The following is a 12,370-nucleotide window of genomic DNA, read 5'->3' on the forward strand; positions in this document are numbered from 1 at the left end:
AACAAAGCGGTAAACAAACTAACATCTGCTCATGATGTCTTCAGAGAATCCAGATGTTACTGTGAGCTTCAGCGGTCACAACCGGATCTTGATCCGCTCTGTCGGTCCGGTTCCGGTTCTGACCGACCGCTGGGTCAATAAATGAATTCATTATGAAGTAACACTACACTCAGCAGCGGTGCAGCCTGTGGTTCTTTTCTTTACCCGGTTTACTCTCCTTCGTTCCCCGCAGCAGCTCCGACATTAGCGCCCTTCAGAAACAACATGGCGCCGCCTAACATTCCCTCAACCAGCCGATAAACACCGACCGGGTTCGGTTACACTCGCCGTTACCTACGCGTTATTTAGCCGTCACTATCTGACCGAGTCCACGCTTTAAGTGCTTCCGTATTTCTGTCGGTTTTGACGGCTCAATGGCATTCCGTATCCCGGAGGTAGAGCCGATCCATCGGTGTCCGGAACCGGGCCATGGGCCCCCGGTGTCCGGGCAGCTTCACCCTCCGGTAAACTTCTAGCAGATGGAGGAGAACATGCGGAGCAGCAGCGGGTCGCATACGGCGGATCCTCCGGTGGATCCTCCGGTGCGTCCCCCGGTGTGTCCTCCGGTGTCTCCGGGACGGTTTGAACCAGGTGGCGGCAGTAAGATGGCGGCGGAGGCTGCGCAGTGCGGCAGGAGGAGGAGGGCGGTGACGTGACGGTGGAGGCTCCGCGTGCTGCTGCTTCCACCGTCAGACCACATCCACCGTTTGAACGGAAAACCAACGGAAACACCGACGGATTCGCGTCGCTCCGCCCGAACAGTCGATGATTCGGAGCGGGCAGAAGGTAATCCGGTACTGGAGCGCGGCGGAGGTTCGGTTCGGAGGGTCGGTGTGTGATGGCAGCCATCCGGGCTCAGGGTCAGGCCTGCTGCTAGCTAGCTGCTGCTCAGTCAGAACCACAGCTAGCTGATTTATCCACGGTCCGGCTCCCAGAGGGCAAAATATCCACACACCAAGGACTAGTAAAGGTTAATTTACAGAGTTAACTAGTTGTAGTTTCACCAGGTCAAGATGAGCAGCCGCTGGTTAGCAGGTTAGCAACGTTACTCCTGAAAACAGCAGTAATGTGGTTTAAATATATTACTGTAAATTCAGCTCAGTGGGAGAACAAAAGGCAGATGCATGCTGACTGGTAAAGGATAGGTTACTGGTTAAATAACTTGTATAACTACCTCAGTTTGACCAGGTCAGGTTAAAAGCCGCTGGTTAGCGGGTTAGCGTCATTATTACTGAAGACAACTGTAACAGAGTTTATCTACATTACTGTAGATCCATCTCACCGAGAAAACAAAGGGCGGACACAGACTGACTGGTAAAGGGTAATTTTCTGGGTAAATAACTGATTTAACTAGGTGAGTTTCACCAGGTTAGGTCAGCGGCTGCTAGTTAGCGTGTTAGCGTCATTACTACTGAAGACAACAATGATGTAGTTCATTTATATTCCTGCGGATTCAACTCAGTGAGAGATTAACAAGCAGACACAGTACTGACTGGTAAAGGTTAATTTACTGGTTAAATAACTGGTTTAACTGTCTGGGTTTTACAAGGTCACGGTAAAAGCCGCTGGTTAGCAGGTTAGCATCATTACTACCGAAGACAACACCAATGTCAGTTCAGCTCCGTACGAGAACAGCAGACTAACACACTACTGACTAGTAAAGGCTAATGTACTGGTTAAATAACTAACCAGGTTCCCTCAGGTCAGGATAAACAGTTGCTGGTCAGCAGGTTAGCATCACAGTAATGTAGTTTATCTACAGTTCAGCTTAGTGAGAGAACAACAGGCAGAGACACTACCGACTAGTAAAGGATGATTTACTGAGTCAGCTAACTGTAGTTTAATCAGGTCGGGTCAACAGCCGCCGGTTAGCAGGTTAGCATCATCATTACTGGGGAGAGTCATGTCAAATGAGCAGGGGACTGACTGTGAATGGTTCCTTTAGTTATGGTAAACTGGTCCTGAAACCAGAACAGGTAGTTAAACAAAAGACGTTGATAGTTAGTGAGTGTTCAGCTATGGAAAAACTATGGTGAGTTGTGGTTTCAGTCCTGAAACGGATGTTAATGTGCAGTAAATGTGATGTTCCTCAGTGTGTTCTTATAGGTTACTGCCAGTCTGTGTTTGTTTCTGACTCATTTGTTCTCACCATTTACCTAGCAGAGCAGTGTTCTTGATAAGCTGGAGCTCAACTGTATGAAAAGTTGTGGTTAAATGAGCAGATGACGCTGCGAGTCCTAAACCTGCCAAATGTTGAGTCGCTGTGTTCCAGTAAAAATCTGTTTCACATTTTGGTAAAATGAGCTACGAAATATCAGTAGACTCATCTTTAAAAACCTTAAATCGAACATCTCTGAAGCTGCAGAGACCTGGTCGGCTGCTACGCTGCAGCAGGTCTTTGTTCTCAGGTGTTCTGGTGGATTCTTTGGTTGATCGGCTCTCATCCGTCTCTGAGAGAAGATCTATCAACAGGATTAATCCATTATTTTATCAGCAGGAGAAGCAGACCACCTGTGAACATCCCCGTGTTTTCACAACTTTGAACTGGTCCAACCAGCTGATGGAGACTGTTTGGTGCGACTTATTTAATGAATGTTTGCTCAGAGTTGGCTCCAAACTCACTGACACCGTTTCAAAACGGTAACGCAACAGCCAAGAGACTGAAAATCTCTCCGAACAAACACCATGAGACACAAAATGGCGACAGAGAGAGATAAACAACTACAGTGACACACAAAAACAGGAAGAGATGCAAAATGAACACAGCTCAGTGAAACAGATGCTGATTCTATGCAAACACAACTCACCTATAGATATACAGAATGGCCAAAAGGGAGATTAAACCTGACTGAAAGAGATGCAAAACTAACGCAGACTGATGCAGACACCAAACCACCACAGAGACATGCAAAATTACTGAAAGCAAATACCAAGAGTCAGAAAACGCTGACAAAGAGATAAGGTACTACGACGACACAGAAATCCATAACCAGAGATGCAAAATCAACACGAACAGATTAAATCTGACTAAGAAAGACACAGAATGAACAAAAGCAGATGGAAAACAAAAGCAGACATAGGAACAACTGCAAAGGTACAGACTTTAACTAATTTACAAATACCAAGTGTCACAGAAAACTGAGCACAGAGACACAAAAACTACAATAATACAACCTAAAAAAATACGATTCCTTCTGGTCAGTGTCAGCCATTCAGCATTTTTTGTGTGAACTGTTTTGTGATGCAGAACGATGAAGTAAAGGGTCGCAGATGCCCAGTAAAGACTAATATGGACATCACAATACCTAAAGTTTGGTGGTTTTGTACTAACACCACAGAAACTTCACGATTCTTTCTGATAATAAAAACTAAATCAGTCAAACGAGTTGTTGGAACAATAACGATGAAGCTGTGTACAGTCGTGACTCGATAATTCGACCCTCAACAATCCTAAACCTGCTATCCGACAGGTTTTTAGGAAAAACGAACAGAACCCATAAAAACAGCCTTAACATAGTGACAGCCTTGGATTCTGACTCCAACATGACATTTTATGTCACCAATCAGGATAATGCCGTATTATCTGACTGAACAATCCCACAGATTGGCTACGTTCACACTGCAGGACTTGATACTCAATTTGGATTGTTTTGTGAAATCTGACTTTTTGTGACTTCGTTCACATTTCCAGTTAAATACGACTTGTATGTGATCTGCTGTGTGAACTTTATACGACCCAAAAGTGTCCCGCATGCGCAGAAGAGGACACAACGACGTTACATGCAGCGAGCGTGCTCAGTGTTTATGGAAGTAAACATGGATGATAACGGTGGAGCGTATCTGCCACTCCCCCGCCGCCACCGATGGTGGAAACAGAAGTGTGACCACTAACTAAACTAGCATCAGCAGCCAAGTACTGCCTGTGTGTTCTGGACACTTCCACCCCGTCAGAGCGCTGCCCCGGGGTGGAAGTGGCCGGAATGTGCACAATCTCACCGGTCAATGAGGTGTGAAATCCAGCGATGCGTAGTGTTCTAACAACACACTAGGTATTATAACAACTATAAACCATGAATATTAACAACAAATGAGCCTTCCAGCATCAAGCCCTCCTTGTATCTCGACCTCCGTCTTGACAATCCGACAGCCTTGCTATCTGACATATAAGAAGGTTTTACATTTAGTGTTGGACTATTGAGTCACGACTTTATGTTTATTTAACAACTGAAACTGAAGAGCTGTAAAGGGAGACGCTGTTGGATCTAGTTGAGGCTGTATGAGCTATGAAAACAAGGAAACCACACTCATGATGTACACTGGCTCTGGTGTTTTGCATTATGAACAAACTACATACAGTTACAGCCTATCACAGTGTGTTTCACATAAGAGTTATATTTGCACAAATCAAGTCAGACGAACAGTCACAGTTGTTGTGGTCTGTGCTGCTGTGATATGTAGTTACACTTCTACCTGCAGCGTATATTCAATGCAAAAGTATAAGTTTAGCCATTAATACTGCATTACCCATGAAGCTTTGCTCCTGTGGAGAAGCAGCCAAAGGTGGAAATTTAGACATCTTGTTGGCTGTGGTTGTAACCAAACGCTAAAGTTAGTACTGACAGAAACTGATTCTACAATTATCATCAACAACATAAAATTTACCATATAGGCCAACAAACCTCTATTGTTCTATTTCCCACATGCTCCCAGTCCAGTAACTACTATCTGTCGTTGCTAGGGACAGTAATGATTAACCATTAAGAGACTCTGGCTGTTTAATGAAATGAAAGACTGCAAGTAGTTTGCGTTTAATGCTGTAGTGACCCGCGGAGGCAGTTACTTGGACTGCAAGCAGTTCTGTTGATGAGGAGGGAGGATTGTTGGGGTTTAGCTGGGACAGGCCACCATGACAAAGACTTCTTTAATGGTTAATGGCTTCCAGCCAGAGCTTGTGCTGTCAGGACAAATCAAAGCTTACTGGTAAAGCAATTCTATCACAGAGAGGCTCTTGTCATATAACCACTCTTACGGCTAAAGTCATGTGTCTGTAATTAAACGTAGCTTATTATTTGATGATAACATTGTTTACAATTCGCATCCCTAGTTTGGTTCTGAGTGACAGTGGCAGTCGAACTGTTGGATCCTATGCTGCACCAGACACCAAAAGACTCAAAGGGACGACCAGAGTCTCTTTAGTAAATGTTCACACCACCTTGTACCAAGTTCCTGCAGTGGAGAGATGTCTTAGTTATTTTTAGGAACAGAACAGCTCCTCACATTTCACAGCTCTGTAGAATTGCTCTGTTATCTGAAGCTTTCTGTGGTGCTTTTTTGGACAACACTGACAGTAGCCATCAAATGCTGATTTATAACATGCAGAACACCAGCAGAATGGGCTTTGGCATGGTTTGCAGCAGCGGATAGTGACGCTTGATGTTCTTGTTTTTCAGGATGCTGTCTTGAACAAATGTATAAACAGCAGGATCCTCCTGGAACCTGTTCATGGCTCCTAAGAAGCAGAAGAGAGGCATGGTGTTCCATCAGGAAAGGGGATCTACCCCTGCAGTGGCACCTGCAGCCGAACACCCACCTGCACGCTCTGGTGCTTCGAGACCAGGGAGAGCAAGTGAAGGCGGAGTGGATCAAAGCAGCCATGTGACCAGTGAGGGGGCAGATATCAGGAGTAAACTCAACATGTCCCCGTCCCGGGAGGCTGTCAGGAGGACGAGCGGACTGAAGCCTCCTCAGTCCGACAACTTGTCGCCTGACAGCGTCTGTAGAGGCGTCCGAGTGACGCTGGACAACAACAGCATGTGGAATGAGTTCTACAGATGCAGGACAGAGATGATTCTGAATAAACAAGGCAGCAGGATGTTCCCCTACTGCCGCTTTCGCATCGCTGGGCTGCAGCCGAGTAAAAAGTACACTCTGATAATGGACATCCAGCCATTAGACAACAGCTGTTACAAGTGGACGGGCAACAGCTGGCAGATTGCTGGAAAAGCAGAGAGTCCTATAAAAAGCCAGCCATTCGCTCATCCAGAGTCCCCGGCAATGGGTCAACACTGGATGCAGAGTCCCGTGTCCTTTTACCGACTGAAACTCACTAACAATGGCTCGGACCAGGAGGGGAACACCATCCTGCATCCGATGCACCGCTACTTACCACGGCTGCACGTGGTGCAGACAGACAGAGCTGCTAAAGATGTAAAGCTGAACGGTCCCAGTGTTCTCACCTTTACTTTCCCACAGACTGAGTTCATGGCAGTCACTGCCTACCAGAACACTCGCTTTGCTCAGCTCAAAGTCGACTACAACCCGTTTGCTAAAGGCCTGAAGGAGGACGGATGCAATTCACGGAGCCTGAAGCTTAAAGCAAACTCTGGCAAAGAGCTGCACAAAGATGGAGGCACTCCAACCACCGAGCAGCATCCTGTGAAGAAGAGCTTGAAGTCATTGCTGGCAAACCATAAACCCAGAAGCTCCAATACAGCAGACTCAAGACCTTCAGATGTGCAGAAAAACCCCACTACAAACAAAGATCCGCCAGCTGCCAAGGCCCCTGGAGAAAGCTCATGGTAAGAGGTCCACTTTACAGTGAAAATGACGTCTTCAGTTTGTACTCAATGTCAGGTTTGAAAAAGAGCAGAAAGCCACATTTCCACCAAAATCTCCAAAATGTTCACCTCCAGGGACCAATGTCAGGAGCACTGTAAGGACCTAAAGGGTCCCTCAGTCTGGTATTTGTGTTTCCACCGCAGTCTAAATCTCTACAGAGAAGAGGCTCATTACTGAGCTGTTGGTGTGGTGAATGGGCACATTGTCTGTTTTAGGCATTTTGTTTGCCTTTGCAACCGTTGCATCTACTGTCTACTATTTGTCACTGTTTTGGTGCACTTGGAGTTATTGTCACAGTTGGCGTTGTTGGGTTCTACATTTAAATAGAAACAAAAGTCTGAAAGGACTGATTAAGGTTTCTGTTATTTAAACAGCACTTTTCATCTGCACTGACTTCTTACAGTGAAAAGCTGTCCATTCAGATATACAAGCCCTGCGCTGAAAGTTCCAGATTCTTCAGAAAGTTTGATATTCCTGAGCCGTGAATTTCCAGAGATAAACTTTCTTCTGGGCCTTTACTCAAAATTAAAAAAAAAAAAGAAAAAGAAGACTCAAGCAGTTTAGAAGTTGCTTTGGTCCTCTAAAGAGCTCAATCATTTGTTGAAATGAGTGCAGTGGAAACACAACGTTAACATCAAACATTAGCCGGATTGATGAAGGTTGTTGTAGAGATGTTAGTGTTGAATCGTTAATCGCTTAGCTGCTATTAATAATTTAAGTGATTTAAAATTAACTGATAGGACTGAAGAGTAGATTAGATGGAGTATCTGGTTGCACCAACTGGTGGAGCCTCTTGGTGTTTAATGAGATGGAAAACTGCAGTTTGTGTTAAATAATGTAGACACTTGAGAAGGCAGTCGCTCCAACTACTGTCAAGTCTGTTTTGGCAAGTGGAGAACATTTTGGGGTTTTAGCCAGTCACAAGCCACCATGACAAACACTTCTGTGTTGCCTCACAGACAGTGCTCCTGCAGTGCTGCACTTCATTTAACAACTGATTATTGAAAACTGTTGTGATTGGTTTCTGTGAGCATAAAGTTAAAACTTACTTGAGTTAAGTTGCAATCAGTGTATTAAAGTTTAGTTCAGGAGTATATAAGTGACATGATCAGTGATGCTTGTGCCTCTAATGTTGTCTTTTCTTGTTTGGTTTCCCCCAGCACCAGTAACTCACGTCCGGCTCAGAAGTTAATTTCTGAACTAATTCGTGAGGCACATGTTTCACTGCAGAGGTGCAACCTGGAGCAGCTGGGCATCAATCACAGCAGCTCTCTTACAGCAGAGCAAACTAACACTAAGCCCACAACCCTGAAAGGCAAAGGACAGGAGGTTCTTCAAAGGGACAATAAAGAACCTGCAGGGAAAACTGAAACTGATGTAACAAAGAAGAATGTGAAGGAGGATACGCACCTTTTGAATTCAGTGAAGTGTAAGGTCAATGTCCAGACAGACTGTAATAGTGCTGCTTCAGCAGGGTCCTCTAAGGACTCAGACCACCAACGTAATCCAGACACTCCATCACAGCAGACTACGAAGCCAGACAAACGGCCACCTCGGCTGCCTCTGCCGGCACTTGCTCTGTTTTTGAAGCAGCACTCGACGAAATCTAAAAAGGCCAAGAGCAAACTGGACTCTCCTCCCCCAGAGACCCACTCTGAACCTTTGTCTGAATCACTGAGTTCTGCTGCAGCCTCTGCATGTCTACCTTTGGATCCTGCCACAAATGCAATTGATCCCTTGAAGGATCTCAATGGCGATGTGACTAAACCCAACGCCCAGGCCTCCAGACATGCTGGTGCAGACCTGCATCTAGATGAAGTGGTTCTGAATGTTCATCAACCTTTAAGTCTGTTGTGTCCAGATACGGCTGCTGCTTCAGGTCCAGTGGGACCAAGAACTGATGATCAGTCAGCCTCCTTTTCTGAGAGTCCAGGCCTACAGCCGACAGTCCCTCACAGTACAGTGTTACCCAGCTCAGAGCAGCCATTTTCTTCCCTTGAGGAGTCTACATCCACCCTCTCCTCAACACTTGCTACCTCATCTGCATCTCCCCCTTTGTCCCCACCCCTGGACACAGTGTTACCTGTCCCAAACTCACCACAAACACCACCTGAGTCTTCAACACTACCTTCAGACTCCCCTACCTTGAAGTCTGAATCTTTCCTTCCTGACCCAGAGTGTTCGTCTTTCGGTTTTGAGCCTTTGTCTCCTACGAGTTCTCCAGAACCTTTACCTCCCCTGCCGGCCTCGTTAGCTTTAGAACTCGACACAACGTCTTCTGAAGCAGCTTGTACAGCAGAACCTCCTGAAGACTCACCGCCAAGCAAAGACTCATCTGTATTTAAATGGCATACAGTGTTACCTCTCCCTGAACCGTATTTAGATGCTCCCTTCACAACATTTCAGCCCACATCGGAGACTCTTCCTTTAGAGCATGTTACACCACCTTTGTTGCCTTCAGAGACTCCCTCGCACCCTGAACCACATAGTCTGAACACTTCCACACCTCCACAGGGTCCTCCTCCATCATTTCAGGAGAGCGAACAGTCGCTACCTTTTCCTGCAGAGCTGTCCCCCCTCGCCCTCCAGCTGCCGCTGTCCCCAACCTTCTCCTCATTAGGCGGAGAGGGACTGTCGCCCACGCCTTCAATTGCAGACCTTGTGCACTTTTTCTCCACCGATGATGACCTTGGGATGGGAGTAGAGTTTTCAAATACAGAGGCAGTGGCTGTTCCCTGCCCGCCTCCACCTGCAGTAGAAGCACAAGAGCCTTCTCAGCAGGTGCAGCCAGTCCCAGTCAACAAACCCTACAAGCGCAAGAAGACCCGGCGGCGAAAGCAGCCCAAGACCAGTCTGAATGAGAAGACGGATGACACCACCTACAGGAGTATGCAGCCTAACCTGGAGGAGGTTGAGGAGCAATTATTTATCTCATTCACATCAAAGGTAAAATAAAGTTTATTCTGCAAGGATTTATATGCAGCATTTTCTGTGTTTTTAAATAAACTTCATTGATAATGTCGTGATGCAATACCTGCATACGAAACTCCCATATATGTGTCAGAAGGTGCTTAGACTGGAAAGATCAGTCCACAGAGATTCCCTCCACAAATCCTTAAATTCATTCCACCGGTGGTAAAATGTTTTCTTCGACTGCATCCTGGATTATCGGTCTGTTTTCCACTGCAGAAACCTGCACATCATTGTAGGGCCACTTGAACATTTGCATGGGTTCTGACCACAAGAGCCTTCCCTGTAGAACCTCTTTCAGGGTCAGGGTAGAAAAAGGTCCCTGCTAAAAACTTGCTTTATGTGTTCCTATGCTCATTGGTTAAATTTGGAGAGGACAACAATCTTCTTGAACGTCATGGTTTTGGTGCCCTCAGCGTTAATGTTGCTGTCAAAGCTGTAGGATCCTACATTGCAATGGAAATAGAAATGATCGAATAGGGTGCTGTTCTGTAAACCCAACTTTTTGCCTGCACTGAGGTCTTGCAGTGAAAAGCTTTCCTTTCAGATGTACAAGCTCTGCCCTGAAAGTTCCTGATTCTTCAGAAAGTTCTGTATTCCTGAGCAGTGAATTTCCAGGGATAAACTTTCTTCTGGGCCTTTCCTAAAAATTCTGACTCCTCTGGTGGATCCAAAAGTTATTCTTAGTCCCTGGTGAAAGTTCCTGCAGTTGAAAGGTTGCTCAAGAACAGATTTAACGCGTTAATGGTGCTGTCAAAGCTGTCAGATCCTACGGAAATAGAAAGGCTGTAATGACCGATGAATAGACTGCCCCTGTTGACGCCACCGTATGGCTGCGCTGAGTTCCTGCAGTGGAAAGTTGCCTGTTGTACCACAAACTACAACCACTAGAACCTGTTTGCAGTCGCAGGTTTTTAGACATGCCAATGCTGCAGAAAGCCCAACAGTAAGAGAAGTTCAGCGCTGGAAACTCCACCCTAAACCTTCAGGTATGACTCCCTCTGAACAGGCTTTGGTTCCTCCAGAGGAAGTGCTGCTAGAAGAACCAAGCTGCTCACAGGGTTCCTATTCTCCGGGCAATGTTCTTGATGTGGAAAGTGACTAAAACCTGCACTTTCCACTGCAGGAACGTGCAGGCCATTTTTGGGCAACCCCTAGCCTTTGTGCATATTCTGACCAAAGGAACTACCCCCATGGAACCTCTTTAAAGACTACTCTTGGGAAATAAGAAGTACCTCCGTAGGAGGACATCAAGCACCATTTTTTTCTGCCCTCTTGATGTTCTTGTCCAGCAGCAATCTTCTCCTTGTTAACATTAAACTAGACAGCATAAAATGTGCCACTTAGGCTAACATAACAACGCCTTCCTGTTCTATTTCCTGCATAGAACTGGAGTTACGTCCAGTCTCTACTATTTTTGTCATTGTTTTGGTACACTCTAAACTGACGTCAGAGTTGGAGCTGTTGGATCCTACACTGGAATGGAAATAGAAATGCTGAAAGATCCGATTACGGGACCCACCCGGTAAACGCAACCTCTTGGCTGCCTTGAGTTCCTGCAGTGAAAAGCTGCCTACTGCTGCCACAAGCAAAAGGTTGAACTTGAGATTTATTTGGGAGTGGCATCCATTTACAAACACAAAGAAAGAAAAGGGACGTACTAGGGTTTATAGTTAAATGGCAGATTGAATTCACTAGACCTGTCTGGTGGTTAAATTAGATTAATAATGAGGGTATGCTTTATACTGGAGGGCCACCTTCGGACCACAGGCCACCGTTTGCCTACCACAGGTGTTGGAGCCTTGGTAACACCTACAGGTGTGATCTTACCTGATTGTTACTGATGATGTATTTGACAAAGACAATAAAACTTGTGTTTCAGGAGGCCCTCAAACTCCACACAGTGGACTCCTCTGACGGGCCCGGCACTCAGCCTCAGACCACATCGGAAAGTCCACAAGCAGCTGACACACCTGAGAAAGGTAATGACTTTATTACGTTTTATTAAAGCCACAAGAAGCCCATTTTGTTTACCACGGGTCACATTAGAAGCTGAGTGAGTTTGTGCTGACGTTCTCTCAGATGTTGTGATGGATGTTTCTCAGTTTTGTGATAATTGACTGACCAAACAATGAATTCAGCTCTATGTTTAAACCCTCAGCAGAGTGTCTGGACGAGACGATTGCTGCCTTCCAGAAGAATCTGCTGAATGACCTGAAGCTGATGAAGCACAGGCAGGTTATCCACCCTGTGCTGCAGGAAGGTACGTATCTCCTGTTGTGAGCTGGCAGGACTCTAGAAGTTCACTCTGAGTTAACTTTCCCCCTTGTGTTGGTTGTTCTTGATGAACCCAGTCGGTCTGAAGATGACGCTGCTGGATCCGACTCTGGCTATCGACCTGCAGTACCTGGGGGTCCGTCTGCCCATCCCCCCTCCAGGAGTCAGCCTGGAGCCGCTGACCCAGGAGCTGCAGTCCAGTCAAGGTGAGCAGCTTTGCAGCCTATCGTCTGCTGCTGCATCTGTTGGAAACATCTGAAGATCAGATTGCAGGTTCAGGGAATTATAGTGCAGGGAAATTAAGCAGAAATTAGATTTTTTTTTTTTAAAAATGTCTTTATATGCACTTTAGTAACATTTAGAGTTTTAAACTAGCCTCCAAAAGCTGTCAGACTAGGTCCAGTTCAACAGAAGTATGGATCCTAACAGTTTATTGACACTGAAAAACATTCTTCAGGATATTCAC

The 12,370-nt window shown here is 45.9% G+C and overlaps 1 protein-coding gene across 5 annotated transcripts in view; it reads left to right on the forward strand.

Annotated features, from left to right (window-relative positions):
• Nucleotides 1–707: 707 nt before the first annotated feature.
• Nucleotides 708–12,370, forward strand: part of mgaa (MAX dimerization protein MGA a) — a 28,858-nt gene continuing 17,195 nt past the window's right edge. For 4 of the 5 annotated variants that reach the window (XM_008277083.1, XM_008277086.1, XM_008277084.1 and 1 more), the window contains exons 1-6: nucleotides 708–825; nucleotides 5,490–6,617; nucleotides 7,818–9,603; nucleotides 11,510–11,609; nucleotides 11,789–11,890; nucleotides 11,982–12,110. In XM_008277083.1, the coding sequence (XP_008275305.1) occupies nucleotides 5,542–6,617; nucleotides 7,818–9,603; nucleotides 11,510–11,609; nucleotides 11,789–11,890; nucleotides 11,982–12,110 (3,193 nt within the window). In that variant the 5' untranslated portion in view covers nucleotides 708–825; nucleotides 5,490–5,541. The remainder of the gene's footprint in view (nucleotides 826–5,489; nucleotides 6,618–7,817; nucleotides 9,604–11,509; nucleotides 11,610–11,788; nucleotides 11,891–11,981; nucleotides 12,111–12,370) is intronic. The other variant, XM_008277085.1, reaches the window with a different exon arrangement.

This window comes from Stegastes partitus, unplaced genomic scaffold (genome assembly GCF_000690725.1).
Source record: "Stegastes partitus isolate 25-593 unplaced genomic scaffold, Stegastes_partitus-1.0.2 Scaffold89, whole genome shotgun sequence".
Classification (NCBI taxonomy): Eukaryota; Metazoa; Chordata; class Actinopteri; family Pomacentridae; genus Stegastes; species Stegastes partitus.